This window comes from Pangasianodon hypophthalmus, chromosome 23, assembly GCF_027358585.1.
Source record: "Pangasianodon hypophthalmus isolate fPanHyp1 chromosome 23, fPanHyp1.pri, whole genome shotgun sequence".
NCBI lineage: Eukaryota > Metazoa > Chordata > Actinopteri > Siluriformes > Pangasiidae > Pangasianodon > Pangasianodon hypophthalmus.
Window position 1 is genome coordinate 9,440,987 of NC_069732.1, and position 17,047 is coordinate 9,458,033.

At 37.2% G+C, this 17,047-nt stretch overlaps 1 protein-coding gene across 3 annotated transcripts in view; it reads right to left on the bottom strand.

The window, feature by feature from the left end:
* Positions 1–17,047, bottom strand: part of vps50 (VPS50 EARP/GARPII complex subunit) — a 142,257-nt gene that overhangs the window by 70,226 nt on the left and 54,984 nt on the right. For all 3 annotated transcript variants that reach the window (XM_053228415.1, XM_026929712.3, XM_053228416.1), the window contains exons 13-15: positions 14,852–14,987; positions 447–538; positions 263–357 (exon numbers count right to left, since the gene is read on the bottom strand). In XM_053228415.1, the coding sequence (XP_053084390.1) occupies positions 263–357; positions 447–538; positions 14,852–14,987 (323 nt within the window). The remainder of the gene's footprint in view (positions 1–262; positions 358–446; positions 539–14,851; positions 14,988–17,047) is intronic.

Here is a 17,047-nt window from a genome sequence, read left to right on the forward strand (position 1 = left end):
TGCATTTGCTGTCGCTGCTGACCCATGAGCAGGGGTTACACAGGTCAGCAAAACAGAGCCATGGCTCCACGCACTCAGCGGCTTTTTAATTAGATGCCTTGTAAAGAGGCTATCTCGAAGTTCTCTCTCACTGTGGAACAAGCGGCTTCATTGATGCCCTATGCACCCTCCCTCTCTGCTGGGTTAAACACACTGGGCCCGTGGAGCCAAGCAGACCATTCGTGCCAATCCCATTAGCACTAATGAGGAGATAGCTTCCTACCTGCTAATAACGTCCAACACCACAATGAAGTCATCATACTTGAAGTTCGACATGTCCGTCCCCAGTAAATAGGCTTTCACTTTCAGCTGGACGTCCTGACAGTAGGAAAACAGGTAGGTGCGATCAATGAGCTGATGGACAAAACAGAAAAAGTGGCAACTAGGAACGTGAGTGTATTACTGACCTGCCAAATCCGGCTTAGGCCATGTTCAAGCTTTTTCTTCACATAGCTGTGGCCCACTGTAGATTCCTCTGAGCCTTCGGTGCTAGTACCATCTGCAGGAACATCCAAAAAACATGCAAAAAATCTTAATGAAAGATGACTGTAAGTAAATTACTGAGGTATCTTGCCAAGAAGAAAAGGACAAATACCATTATTCATTACAATTATTTGCTTTATTCAGTTACTCAGTCAAAAGACAGAAGACTTTTGGGCATATGGGCACAAGGCTAACTTATTAGACTTTAGTAAAATGCATATTTAAGAAAGAAGGAAGGAAGGAAGGAAGAAGAATAAACAAACAAACAGACACTATAAAACCTATCTATCAGCTTCACCCTCTTACAGTTTCTTATTACTATTTACACTGAAGAAAATTCAATTCGATAAATTCCATTAGCCAAGTGTTGTGTCAGAAGTGAGAAATAGCATCTCAGAAACACCACATTACAGCATGCACTGACCGACACACTGCTACTGTACTGCAGATCTGTAACAACACTGATGCTGAAAATCACAGCTTGGGCTATTTGCTAATAACACGGGAGCCCAAGAATGCCATTCTCTGACTTGTACCAGGCTGATTACAAGCGCAGGATCACAGCTGCCACTCAGCTTCAGGAAAGCTGGCATTCTACTGTGACAAGCTCAGATCAGGAGACGGAACAATCTGATCTTCCCTGTTGGGCAATAAAAGCAACAGCTTCATGTAACACAGGTGAAGGAAAGAGAATGTGATTTAGCACACTCCGTAGAAGACCTTTCTTTACTTAAGTAGCCTAGAACAACCCATTATAAATGAAATGGTGCCACATACAAATGAAATAATGCCTTATGACAATATTACGACCAAGTAATGGTGGCAGTAAAAGTAACCGTCCTGTAGAATCTTTCCACTTGTTGACTTTGTAACCCAGCAGACCAGCAATACAAAATGTCCCAGCACAGGCCAGAACAATATAAAAGAACAACTTCAAGACAACTGTGGCAGTTACCTTATCATCCGGTGGTCATGTGTACAGCTTACTACAATGTCTTAAGTAAGGAATACAACATGACAAAAGTGAAAAGAGAGAAAATTAAAGATTTAAAGATTTCATTCCAATTCCACTTCATTCCTGCTTCTACATTCATAATCTTATCTGCTTACAGAAAAACAGGAAATTAGTGCCAAATTTTAAAGAATTATAAGTTTACAGTGGGAAATGACTCTCAGAAAGTAACTTAAATGAAAGCATTTCCATTGCAGCTTGGTAAAATATGTTTAGGCTTTCTTAAACTAAAGATGTCAAAGTATACTACTAGAAAAAAAAACGAATTTTTGATCAAAACCAGATTTCTCATAATTTTTCCAGAATTCAGCTATACCAACATCTGATCATTTGTTTTATGGGCCATCTCACATTCGTCACCAAAATAAGACCAGTCCTGCACTATACACAAGCCAGTGCTGTGTGTATGCCTGAGCTTCAACTAACAGAAAATTCCCAAGATGCTCCAGTGCTGACGCCAGGTGGACAGAGCTCCAGGCCCTCGATGACCTTTTATTTGGAGCATGCATGCATGTTTTATAAACTCTCCATCACTCATGGGCAATTTCATCAGTGAGTCACAGAGGTAGAAAACGCGTCCAAACCACACACAGGAAAAGAAATTTGGTAGAACATCTTTTTCCATGCATATGCCAAGCACAATCCAGCGATTACGGGCCTGCATTTAAACAACTGCTTGTACTACCTCACTTCAGTTTGTTCACATTAAAAAACATCAAAACTGAGAGGCAAGTTCACCGTGCTCTGAGACCTTGTGCAATTATAATGAAGCACAAAAGCATGTCATTAGTTTACACAGGAACTGGGTGACACTAATAATAATTTGAAAAAAATTGAGATTATGAGAAAGGAAGCATGAGAAGAAGAAAAGCTTTTATAAATAAACTAAGTAACATTTTCTAATCTTGGCTAAGCTGGACTCTGTGCAAGCTCATCGCAAAAAATGTTCAAGCAAAAGAGGTCAAGATTGGAGTAAAAACATGAAAAAAGCAGCTTAACTGCTTATCTCAGAGTAGTTTCCTGGGAGTAGCTACAGCTGCTTATGTATAATATTAGATTATCTTCAAGGAAGTACATCTCTGCTACTGAATCAACAAACATGTTATGTAAAGTTCTGTTCTGGGGGAAAGACATCATTAAAAACAGTTATAGAAATTTTGCATTGTGAGGCTTTTCGGTTTCAAATCCAGCAGTATAACCCTCACAGACGAGCCCTTCAGTGATGCTGAAAATGCCCAAAGGGCTCTCAACATCACCATTAAGCTGAAAGCAGTGGCTGACTGGAGCTTAATCATAGAGCTCCTGGATCTTTGCTATGTAAAGCTTCAGGGGATCAAACTGAAAGCTAGGAAAGTATCACCATCTTGGCAGCTCTCTCTCTCGCACACACAGACACACATTAAATACACAGCTGGAATTTTCTGCTCCTTAGACAGAGGACAAGTCAGCTCAACCAGACGCAGAGCTCAGAGAGAAACAGGTGCGATGAAGAAGAGAATAAGAAACACAAACTGCACAATAAGTGAGACTCGTCCCGTTTGTTTATTTAGGTGTTATCGTTTAAGGGGCCTGATTTCATTGTTGGAACTTTAAGTGTAATTAATAATGTTCTGCGTCTACAGTAGTGTCTTAAATCATGACTTATGTCGATGTGAGACACAGAACGGATATTCCACATGGCTGATTTTACAAATATTATTAGAGAACATGGAAAAGGCATGGCCTAAGAATATTTACTTTCTAGTAAGTCAGAAGTTCATGTAAAAAAAAAAAACAGATTCTGCTTCTATCTGCTTCTAAATTGTATTGAAGAAATATGTCATTTTTGATAACCATATTCTGCACATCACTAAGGATGCTTTCACACCTAGTAGTCTGGTTGCCAAATCTGAATCAGAGTGAAATTTGATGCTTTTGGTTAGTTTGCTATTTGATTAAACAAATCAAAAAGTAAAGAAAAATCTAAGGGGCATGTAGGGATTAAAAATGCACTTCATTCATTGATCAGAAATATGGAAAAAAGTAAACAAAGCCTTACCAAGTATGCATAAAAATTGTAAAAAAAAAATCACCCAAGCATAAACACAGAGCCAGCGCTCAGTAAATTACTAGATAATTATATGAAGTACTAGTTTAAAACATGTTGTGTGCCACATATTCAGTAGTCCAGATATCCAGCACGCACGGCATTTCTGCAGCACTTCAGCTCTGTCCTTTGGCCGAGTGTGCGTCTTATGGCTCAGTTTAGCAGCTCACATTTACAGAAAAGTGCCGCCCGCAAAACAAATTAGACGCTGGTTCATTTCCTGCAGTTGAATTGATTTCTCACTGCAGTGGAACCATGCTAGAGAGAACCACCTCTCCTCCAATCTTGGTCCGTTTTTTTTGGTCCACACCTGAGCGTGATTGCAGTGTTGTCACCTGCTTAAACACTGCCCCAAAGAGGAAAACGGGTTCGGTTCTGATCAGACGGAGATAAGTGAACACACACTAGCACCCCTAAAGTAGGAACAGTAATGACAGCCATGACCTCACACATACTTCCTGGACGATTTAAATAGAAACAATGTCTATATCTATCTACTTGAGTGTGCTCCTAGTTTTAAATTAAGCATTCGCCACTAGCAAGAGATTATTTCAACAAATGACTCTATGACTCAGTGCTACAGGGAAGAGCGAGACAAAAAATAGAAACGGAGAGGGAAACTGGCTGTCTGCGTCTCACAGTGCTATAACAAGGTGACTAATATTGTTTTTCATAAAGGTAAGAGTCAAATCTGACCATCACCATATGGAAAGTAAACACAGTGAGGCCCTGATTCACTAAAGGGTTGCATGTGTAGAAACACTCTACTTTCTGCCTTGTGACTCACCTTCTGTTCTGTGTGTTAAAAGTGCTATTCAGATAAAATTGAATTGAACTGAAATTAAAAATGTGTAAACTTGACAAGACCCACGAAAAAAGTGCAAGCTGATATATTCACAGTTTCTGTGGGGAATTGCGTTTCTCGCATGAGCTACAAAACCAATCTTGTCTGTTTTGCATGGTTACCTTAATGAATATGTAGTTTAGGGCATTTCTACCTAAAAGTGAAGAATATAGGGTGGAATGTATGCAAATAGATCCATTTCTCATGTGCATTATGCTAAAATGACAATTGTTTATGTAAATTAGTATGACCGAAGGGCAGGTATTAAATTTACGGAAGCAGGTTTCCACCAGCTTAAAAAAAAAAAAAAAAAAAAGAAATGAAAAAACAAAAACAAATTGGTTTACTAAAGTTTTAACATTGTTAAAGTTGTTTCTTAAAACAGTGAGAAAGTTCATCAAAATTATCTGCCACATGTTTCTAACTTGGATGCCAACAGCATTTTTTTTTAACATTATGAAAAAATTGTCTCTTCACTTTTTATTTTAGTATTTATATGGTAATTTTAAAATTTGAAAATCATGGTTGTAATATTTAAATAATGAATAAATATTAAATAATAAACATTTACATATTTAAAATATGTAATATATGTTTAATTATGTATATGTATGAAACATTGCAGTTAAAATTTCTGCAAGTCTCTAAGATCCAAACTCATCACAGCTATAAAAAAAATTTATTAACATTTAGAACATACAAAAACCTAATTCAACACAAATTAGCACTATTCATTTGGGACCTGCGTGTAGAAAACAGAGACTATGTTTATTACACTCCGTTTCTGCTATGACCAGCTGAAAGATATAATACACCTAATTTTTTCAATCTCCATTTTTTTTTTTTACCATTAATGAAATCAACCTCATCATCCTGATTCTAAACTCCTGAGAGAAGAGGGCATGTCTGAGATCGGTGCTATGATTGAGGTGGTGAGGTTAACTACTTTAAAAAAGAAAAAAAAAAAAAAAAAAGGTCTGATCCTCCGTGGGTGAATAAGACTGTTCCCTACTATGACTCATCATCTTTTCACAGTGTTGATTATTCTAACGATTTGTCATTTTTTCAAGTCAATGACCTAAAAGAACCTTCACAGTCTCCACTAAATGCAGTTCATAAGAATACTTTCTAAGGACACACCGCATACAAAAAATGAAGAGGACAAAACACACAGTTCTTAATAAACGGTCATTTATATGATAGGTATTATCGGCTGGTGGTTGCCTTAAATGCCTTTTGGGTAATTTAACATTTGTTCATTCAGAACTAGCTGAAATTCATAGGGTGGACAATTGTGTAAAGCACCAAAGCCCTCACACTAACACATCACTAACTACATTTACATGCATGTTAATGATGATACTGGTGAGAAACATAGCAAAAACCTTATATTTTATTGTATTATATCAACCATTCTTACTTCAAACAAAAGTAATGTTCTCTTACTAGCATTAAAAAAAAGTTTATTTATTGTGCAGGTCAATCTTTTCAATTCGCTTGTTCATTTATTTCAAACTTGTCATTCTTTCACGGGAATGCGGAGCTTCATTTACTAGCTTTCTCAGCATGAGTGAGGCAATATATCATGCAAATTGTCTTTATTACACAGTCAGATTATAATAAACATGCATTACCACTGTATATATTCAAATAAAGTTTATTAGCCTGGTGAAATAAGATTAGTGTGCACTTTCCATGCATTGATTTTAAAATTAGTATTTATTAAAGTGGTGCAATCGCTCCGTATTTACACGCTTAGAGAGGGAAAACTAAGACGTGCGAGAGACAACTCAGTCTGTGTTATACAACAGCCAAAGACTTTCTGCTATCAAGTTTTGTCCTAAGCACAACAGGCTTTATAAAGCCATAATCAGCTCCCGGGAATTGAAGAACTTTCTCATTTTGTTTGCTGAGTATTTCAGCCATGAAATTGAGCAAAATTCACACTTCTATAGAGCTACTACCAGAAAATAAACAATATGAAGCATTTCTGTATTTAAAAATGGGGGCATGACAACAGGAAAAAAAAAACAAGGCAGCTGGATGGCCATTCAATTCATGAAATTTTTATCCAATCAAAAACAGCAATGTAAACATTATATAATTATATAACAAAAATGAAATTATATCAGATAGTTTTGAGTTGCATATTTTAAGATTTGATAACTGGATCAGAAGTAAGGGACATCCAGCTAGCATTCTGAAGTGAAATGTTTCCGAGTATTATGTTTAATAACATTTTGATGTAATTATGCTAAGATTGACATAATTTAAACTTTAGTTTAAAAAAATAAGTGATGCAGTTGAACACTCGAATTACTGACCTAACATTAACGTTAACAAGCAGAAATTTATTTCGTATTGCCTATAATATATGTAAACTGAAATTTTCAGCAGAAAAACAAAAACAAAGACAAAGAAAATGTCTGAATAACCTCTGTTTCGTGAGCAAACTGAAACTATTATTTAAAAAAAATTCAACCCTGTACTCAAAAAAAATGACAAAAAAACTTCCAAAATGAGACAAAAATGGGGGAAACGGACAGAGGGGAAACCGCCTCCCTCTCCATCTTCACGAATATAGGCAATCAGAGAAGGAAACCCATCAATCTTCATTAGCATGGATGTAACAGAGCAGGTTTTGAAATAATTAGATAAAAACTTTGCAGAAAAATACTGTGGTTAATCCAAAATGGCCTCCCTCTGTTGTGGAAAGAACAAAATGAATGTAGAAGTGAAATTGGAAATGGCAGAAACATAAAGAAGTCGTCAAACAGAAAAATCTTTGCACGCGGCTTAACCGTGTCATTCGAAGGAGAATTTACAGCAAGCAATGGCTAGACCCTCAGTCATATCTTCACTTGATCTCTCTTTCTCCATTTCCTTAAAGAACAAAGACAACCTGCTGAGCCTTCCATAAAAACACCACAGAGCAATCCAAGAAACGCCATCAATCTTAACTTCCAGTGGGTAATCCTGCAGAAAACAGCTCCAACAGCTAATCCCAAGGATTTTATTGGATATCACCCAAGGATTTTATTTATATCACCTTTAACCAGACAGGGATTTTTTTTTCCGAACATGGCATTGTTGCAGATTATGCGCCGTGCTAAATTAGACAGCAAAGTCAGTCACAGGCCAGCAAAGGCAATTTACCTGTTGACAGCACTGCCAAATGAGAGGAGGCAAGAAAAGTAGACTTAACAAGGGCAGAGATAAATGCAGCAGGCATTGGCAGGCAACGAGAGGTGTAATTGTCAATTTGACATGGGATTGGTGCATTATTCAATGCTTCACACACACTCATACCAACGCATGTGGCCTTAAAATTCAGCTTTTTCAGTAGCACAAGGCAGAAACCATGATAAAAATCTGATGCTAGGATATTACAGGTAGCACACCACAAATCCTATGATAGACAGTTCAGAAAATGGTTTCTGGAAATTATAATCTAAAGTGCATTGTTTATATTTATGGCCATAACCATTTGGATTAAACTATTTATACACAAAGTAGTAAAACTATGAGTTTGTTTTAGAAAATCATTACCATCTTCACTTCACAACACAGTATAGCCACTGGCACAAAAGCATGGGCTCCAGTTACTTCATTTCAGATACAATCAGTTGTAAATGAGTCTGGCTATATTTGCTTCTGAAAATAATTTCACTCCAAATGGTGACACTAATATATTAATTCAAATGAAATGCATCAACCTATCAATAGAGTCAAGGTCTAAGGCCAATGACAATATTGTCAGAACATTTTGGAAAAAACTTGGCAAAGTTGGCCTAAATTCCTCCTATGAAGGCTCATAGGACAGTGAACAGTGTAGAAAAGATGAAAATTAAACCCTGCTATAAATAAGTTTTTAAAATGAAAAATAACTGGATGGCAATGTCCTTAAAGCCTTGAGTTTTACATGTTAAACAAGGCTAAATACTTAACCAGGGGTATAGCCAGGAAGTAACTTTAGGAGTGGGGTAAGGAAATATACTAAATTAAATCACTGCGTGTGTACAATTAGCGCAACAGTAGTAGGAGAAATAATGGCATATATTTGTTATTTAACCATTTAAGCTGCAATCTACTGTCAACCAACCTTGCCATATTAATAAAATTGCCATAAAACACCTTTATGACTTCCACTGAAAAGGATTAAAATAACATACTAGCAATAGAGGAAATGACAAGTTATACACTATACAACTTTCTCTCCTCCTATAGGAAATTTCTAGTACTTCATCAGCTGTCATCTCAGTAATCAGCTGTAATAAGTAATGAGTAATCACCAGCTGTCTATAGCTTTCAAGCATAAACAGGAAAAATGGATTATCGTTTATTATAGTTACTTCTGTTTCTTACAGTTAATAACCAATAAAATGTGATTAAACAAAACTATGGGAGTTTATGGAATATATGGAATCATGATTGCTTCTTCACCTTTTATGAACATCATTATAACACAATTACTGCACAGAACAATGTTATTTGATGCATGTATAATGTGTGTAACGTTAAATATATATCCACTATAATCCCCAAATATGCCTCTGTCCTTAACTACAATCTGCCTATAGATCGACACTACAAAAACTCAAAAACAAGGCACTCTTGACTCCTGCTCCATGGTTTCTTGAATCCAGGTTAGTGCTTCTGGTTTAAGTTACTGATTAATTAACCACATGCCCACTTGGCATAAACATCACATTTAGAGCAAGTATTTAAGACTACAATTACGTCATCGTAGCCTAGGCGCTCTGATATTCCTGTTGCTTAGGTGTCAAACATAAACTACTATATAAAAATGCTGTGCACACAGTGTGAAAGATGCTAGCTACATGCAGTCTCAGTCGTGGTCATTCAGGTACAAAGAGGCTGATTGTGCTTGAAAGAAGTCACTTTCATGTCTATGGTTGGGGTAAAGTGGTAGGAAAGTGCATTCGGATTAGTATATGGTATTACCTTATGTCATCACCAGCCAGAAAGAAAAAAAACAAAAATATATTTCATCTGTTGTCTTCTGTCTCTCTCCGCAGGACTTTTTTTTTTTTTTTTTTTAAATTTGCTGCACAGAATGAGCATTGCCATGGAGGTTTTAAATTTCAGGGTGTGTTTCAGTATCATTATGCCTCTCTGCAAGGCCTCAAAAGACAAGTGGAATTGCTTTTTTAATAATGCTTTTCCATTTACAGGGCTTTCTTTCATTAGTGTAGACAGGAATTAGTAGTCCTTAACAATGACCCCTGAGTATTCAGAGGAGACGAGTTCAACATGGAGAGGTGGGGTAATGTAATTATTACCCAAAGATCTCTGTCATTTTAGTCCTGTCCAAATCAGTCATATCAGTATTTATACGCACTGCACTTCAAGTGTCTGGAAAGATTAGGTCACCTTTTATCTAATATAAATTGACTTGTATGAATAACCCCAGGTCATATACTGTATATCCTGTCCAAACTGACATTTTGGTAAAGAGACCTACACATCCTGTGGGGAAGAAAAGTTTCTTAGTCATTTTCTTAAGTAAGGAGACACTCCAGGAAGTGCTCATTTTTATTGTTTTGTGTCCAAACAAAGCTGAACCCAAGCACTAGCCAAGTATAAAACACTGAACAATATAGATCACTTTATGAAAGAAGCAACACTTCTAGCATGCTTTAAGTGTTGGCCCATGAAGCCCATCTTGTGTGGACACAAACCTCCAACAATTATTATTATTTTTTTAATAAATAATGGTAATTTAAATTTTGACATTGATAGAAAATAATTTATGCATGAGTGATTTAATTACATTTAGATTTTTTTTTAAGTTATTTTTTTTTTATATCTAGACTCACTAACTTGTTCTTATATTGCAAAATAAAAAGACTGCCTATGTTGTTCTGTCTGATAATTTTTGAAAGCCATTTAATTATCTTAATCCTGGTTTAACAATGATTAAACCAACAAGTGCCTGTCAATTCAGATCTGTGAGAATTTTAAATATGCAATTAAGTATGACTGTAAACAAAAGAATCTGGCAGCATGTAGGTTATCATCACAGTGCATTTGCATATTTTAATCAAGCTTTCCTCACGTTGTGCACCCGAGGCCACAAAAAGATCAACAAAGCTATATAGTCGGGAACGTAACATTTTTATGAGAAAACAATAAAGCTTGCTGCAATTTCCTTGCTGAGGAAACTTTTGAGAAGGCAGAATTTGATAAAAACTAAAACTACCTTAGAACGTTATTGCTGCTCTGCTCTACTGTCTGCGCCAGGTGAGCTAAATCATGACACAAGCAAGAATCCCGAGCTTATATCAGATAAGCCGTGGCCTGACAGCTCGGCATTGTACGTACACACCCTCCCGCTTTACTGTCTGCAGATGACGAAGAACCCGTACACACTGGAGAAACATCTGCTGCTGTGTTTTCTTTGACAATGAAACAGCTGTAAAGAATGAGCACAAAGAAACAGAGCTCAGTAATTATTTACATTCCTGCTTGATTCCGAGTAAAGCGGTCATTAGTAAGAGACACCATCATTTCCTGTCATCTTTAAATCAATAGTCTGGCCAAAAACAAAATTTACATAATTACATATTTTTCCCCTTACCTCATATGTAATCAATCAACCAAGACGTGTTCAGCATCCGAAGTTAGCTTCTCTTATTTTTCACTGAGCACTGGTGCTAAATTTAAATTTTGGCCAAACTTTCACTAACCCATTAAGGAATGGTTTGGACTTCTGTGTACATATATTTTTCAACATGTGACAGCATAACATGCACAACCGATCACTTAAATGTCTGCCATTATACATGCAGTCAGTGTGAACGTGTTCACTAGCGCAGGGGTCCTCAGATTTTCTACAGTCATGGACTTGTTTAGAGAGATCACGCTGGGTAAGCAGACAGTTTAACAAACGCAGCATAATGTCTGCCTAAAGATGTCTAAAACCTTGCTAGCTAAGTGCGATTTCCTCACACAGTGAATGCCAGGCTTTGATCAAGTTGTAAAACCTAATCAACTCAGTTTGTACTGAGATACCAGCTGTCAAAATGCCCATGATGCACCTGCGGCACAGATGGAATGAAATCTTTAAATGCAATTTAAGTGCAATTTTCCACTTTTGCAGGTAACCAGATGTTAAAAAGCTATAACCTTACTCACGGTTGAGAAAAATGCAAATGAGGAGTATATTTCAGTTTAGGAAAGTGTGTAGCTCTCAGAACTATATTTAGTGGAAAATGTCAAAATTTCACAATGTGAAGGGTTTACCCAGACCAGCACACACATTTATTCACTCGCAGTGAGAAAGCACCAAAAGGGAGCTCCACGCTTCAGTGAATGAATGATGGTTATGAGAGAGGGTGAAATGAGAAACCTAAAGATTCATTTCAGATGGGAAGCACCTCATGGAACTGGCTTGTTCTTCATTCATACTTTATTTGATCATATACAGTGGTTAACACATGTTCTAATAATCTCACAGACATCAGTACAAAAATAAATGCTCCACCTGCTGTCTACACTGACATGCTCCAGCTCTATATTTAGTGCTTTAAAATACAATTTTGCTACGGCAATACCTAACTAACATATGCATGGCACTTCTGTTGGTGCAAAAAAGATGAACAGATGGAGCTTTTAGACGGATCTTACATGACTCAATATATATATATATATATATATATATATATATATATATAATAAACATGTTTATGGGAAAGAGCCTGCCAAAAGAATGCCAATGTACTATAATAAGAAGAATTATGATGATAAAAATATTGATAAATATTTACATATTGCACAGTACTGTGAAACAAATCACTAATAATGGTGCAGTTTCCAGAAGAATACAGAAATAATTTGTAGGATGAGACACTGTATGTGGAACACTGGAATGTTTCTGTGATGGGGTGGGACTGTACTGAGTCACAAGGGGACACTCAGAGAGTCACGTATCGTCAGAGCTTTGTGTAAGACACTGTGTTTCGCACTGAATGTCAGTTGATACTAAATGAGTTTAAAGGAGTTTTACTCAAGTTTCTGTGCATCAAATGCAGAAAAACTAAAAGGTTTTAAAAAAAAGTTTTTAAGAAGGTTGTTACTCAACAATTTTTTTTTTATAAAAATGTATATAGACATATATTAAAAAGGACATGTAGACACTATGGCCACTGACTCACTCATGTCGAAGGCCAGTGGTGGACAAAGGATAAATTCATTAGCTAGCCCACTGGGAAAGTGAAATCTCCAGTGTACTTGTCATGTCCCATGTTTGTGATTGCCAGGAAACCACTAGGCTAAAATATGGTAGCTAACATAATGCAATAACGTTTGCCAAGCTACTTAGCTAGTTAAGTGCATCAAGAAAGACTATGGGAAACAAAAGCAGAGGGGACGACTGTGTAACAAATCCTTATCCGATCCTGAAAAGTTGTTGATGTGGGACAAGTTTTATGGCTATGAGCTGCAATGTCTTCACATGATCAGTAAAAATACTATTTGATTCTGGCTAGCATCTTAATTTTCTCTTGATATGTTTTCCTGTAAGTTATCTGCATGTTGTGCTAGCATTTTATTCCTCTCAGGTTCACCCGTGTACCAGCCAGATCTCACCTCAGCCAATGTGTGTAGTGTAGCAGGTGGCTGGACTCTGAAGCATGCACTACAGTTACAGCATTGTGAAGTGCATCACGTTTAATACACACATACCAAATGAAAACGTTCGCCAAAGTCAATAAGGAGTAAGTATATGTTCTGGCTGTTAAACCTACAAAGGCAACTACGAATAGTTGGATTTGCTCTTCAAGGAGTTAGACCTTTGAGAAAGCAACGTGACAGGATCAAAGCATGAAATGTGCGTTATAAGAAATAGCTTTGCAACTGCTATGCTCTCGAGGAAACCCTCTAATAAAGGTGCAAGTACACAAATCAGTGAGGGCAAGTTCAATAAGCTGATGAGCAAGTCTGAGTCAATAACATTCAAGTGAAACATGAAATGAACATTCAAGTGAAACATGAAAAAAAACCATGAAACTTCCTACTCTAATGCACACTGCGGTCCATTCACTAGAGTGGCTACAAGGGTGCTTTAGAGTGATTCAATGAATTCCCAATGTCAGACTTGATCAACTACAAGCACCAATCTATTTCAGGCCTGTTCAATGACCTCAAACATCAAAGCCAAGGGAAGGTGCTGAAGAAAATGCTCCAAAACACACTGCACTCAAACATGCCCATGAACAGTTTCCTCAACTACCTACCTGGGCTCCCTCACCCCGGCCACCATGGAACAGTAAGAAAAGACACTTCCGTTATATAAGGAGCAATGCCTCCTGCAGTAAAAAGCTAATGTAATGCCTGTGAATCCATCAGCTACAAGGGTAGTGGGTGAACCTCTATCTCCTTCTGATCACTTTGATTTAGGATCACCTATAAAGTAGCCGCTGGCTCAAGTGCAGACCGCCCTGCAGCCTTTTTAAAAAGAACAAGAGGAGAACGAGGGCAGCTGTGTCGGCAGAATTGAAGAGCTGGAGAGGGCTGCATTTGAATGCGACACACCAGATGTGTGACAGTCCACTTTGCTGTTGGCATGGCTAGGATAAAATCACTTTAAACATCCATTAAACTCTTACACTGTACCTTCACTAAAATATACTCAATGCTAGAATTCACAACATCGTATTATACTGCTGGCACATACTACTTGGACAGGACAGGAAAAATAACCTTTTCACAAATTAAACTCAATTTAGTTGAAAAGTTTCTCAGATTCAACAACCACGACCCAACAGCAAAGATAAGCAATAAATCGTATATGAACATTCACAAATCAGACTCTTTATGTCAACCAGTGGTGAACCAAGAACTGCTTTCGTTTAGTCTAGAAGGTATTAAATACTGAAAATGATGTGTACATGTTTATTCGAGAATCAAAATTCATGTTCATTTTATAATCAAAATGCCTCACTTACGCTTTCTGTAAACAACACAAAGCGGGCCAGTTTGTCTTTTATTTGTTCACCAACGTTCAAACGCACAAAAAAGGAAAAAAAGGTGTTTAATCACACCTTTTTAAATGGCTACAAAAAAATGTACAAAATCCAGAACAGAAAATCCAAATTAAACTGCGAAAACCCATTTAGATTAATTTTCCTTTTTTTTTTTTTAATTGTCTCTTGAACTCCTTGAAACATTTTGTCAAATTTGTGAATTTCAAGCTTTCAATCAATACCATATTTGTCTGTATAAGTAATCGAGCGGTCATATTATGATGAATAGAATTTGGTACAAATATAACTTTCAGTAAGCTCCATGCATTTTGGAGAGTAAATAGAGCTTGAAGGACTTTAACAGTGCAACAGGATGGCATAACAAGTTATGAATAATTTACCTGTGTCAGCATCCTTCACCTCCTCTTTGTCATGCTCCTCATGCCACTGCATGGTTCGGTAGTAACTGAGCATCACCTCCCACAATGCTTTGCACAGGTCAGTCAGGCAGGGGATGTAGCTGTCTGGAGTGATGTGCTGGTGGGGAAGAAAGAAGAGCATAAAGCAGATTCAATCAGCCGCCAGCCACCTCAACTCTCTGGGGGAATTTCCCTAAAGCGTGCCTCGTAGACAGATGCACGGACAACATAGGAACAGACATGCTGAGTATAAACCTGCTATGAGACACTGTGGCTTGCCAGATTAGATATAACTATCAAGTACCTAACTCACTGGCAACTTTTATATTGTTTATTTTTCATCCCATATACACTCGGCTGTCAGTTCAGGTGCATTTAATAAACTCTTAACTCCGTGTAAAAGATGTGCCACTGAAATGGAGGCAGTAATTTTCTAGATGCTTGCCTGATGCATCGACAAAACCTTACTAGTGGGTCAATGGACACTTGCTCAGTTGGGAAGTGTTCAGTTTTTGACACTTCTAGAGCAGGGAGGTCTCAAAGGAATAGCCATACACGCCCTGTTCTGCAAGCTCATTTCACAGCTCCTTGCATTCTCTATTAAAAATATCATGTAATCCATGACAGTGGAAGAGGTTCCAACGTTGCTAACAAGAAAATCCTTGCAGGCAAAGAAAGAAAGAAACAAACAAACAAAAAAAAACCCAGATTTTTACTGCATGGCAGTGGACATGATGGCTCAAACAGCTTAAATGATAAAACATATTGGTTGAACTGATATTTAACTACAATCTGCAAAAATGTTAGGATTTGTAAGTAGCTGAGTGTATAAGCAGACTATACAACTGTTATAAGATTAACATAAATGCATATCTAGTCTGCAGTCCAGTCCATGTCCATATTATACTGTAGTGAAAGACATTTACAGTTGATCAGCTGATTTTATGATTTGTTGATATTTGTATATCTGAGCATCGGTATAGTAAAAACACTTATTACTAATATCACGGGAACATATCAAACAAATCAAGCAATGTCTGACCAAACAGGAACACACAATACTCAATATACACTTTAATAGGAACACTTGTACCCCTTCACATTCATGCAATTATCCAATCATCCAATCAAGTGGCAGCAGCACAATGCATAAAATCATGCAAATACAGGTCAAGAGCTTCAGTTAATGTTCACATCAAACATCAGAATGGGGAAAAATGTGATGTCAGTAACTGTGACCGCCACACGGTTGTTTTTTCAGTTTCTCCCACTCAGATCCAGAGAGTCTCTTTTTGGTAGTGGGTAGAATTATCATGTGAGACCATCGAGTTGCATGCCTAAACAAAATGCTGGCTTTGGCAGTTGTATTTTAGACATGTTGCCAAGGCAAAAGTCTGCTACTTAACAATTAGCAGCTCCTTCACAGTCCCGTCTTCTTATTTTTTACCAGCTCACACATCTGATGTTTGCAAATTCCCAGGTCTAAATTCATCTACATCAAATCAGCGTGAAGAGAAAAATTAACTACTACCAGAAGCAAACGTGTGCTCTTCATGTCCTGCGTCCTTTCCCCTTCAGTGAACTGACTTTCCCAGTGAGCAAATTTTACTCACAGTTGGTCTGAGCACTGCTCCAAAGCCTGATTTCTGTCCAAGTCTACAGTCTGGCTTTCCAATGGACAGGTGCAGATAATAACCATGGTGCATGAGTAAGAATATCCCCAAATAATAAGAAAAATAATAACGTTTACAGATGTCCCGAGAGAATCCAGTACATGTGGCTTTAAACACTTCATCTAGGGCAGCTTACTCTGCAAAAAACTGACTGAATAATAGCAGTGCAAGTAAATAGTTGGTAAAAGATGGAATTTCTTAAATATTAAAATGATACATATCTGAAATATCTAGGTACTAGGCTTTTTTTTTTTTTTTTTTTTGAAAAACTGCCATAGACAGAAACTATCGTGTATACATATGCACTATATTTGAACATTAGTAAATCTGAGAGTAATCATAAATGCATTATCATATCATAACAATATAGGATAAGAGAAAGAACTTCCACAGACCTGGGTGGACATGTGCCCAATCCATCAAAGCCCCACATTTCAGTGCCCAACACATTTCTTGGAGCACTATATTCAGCATTAAAATCATACAGACTGAAGCTAGTTCCTAA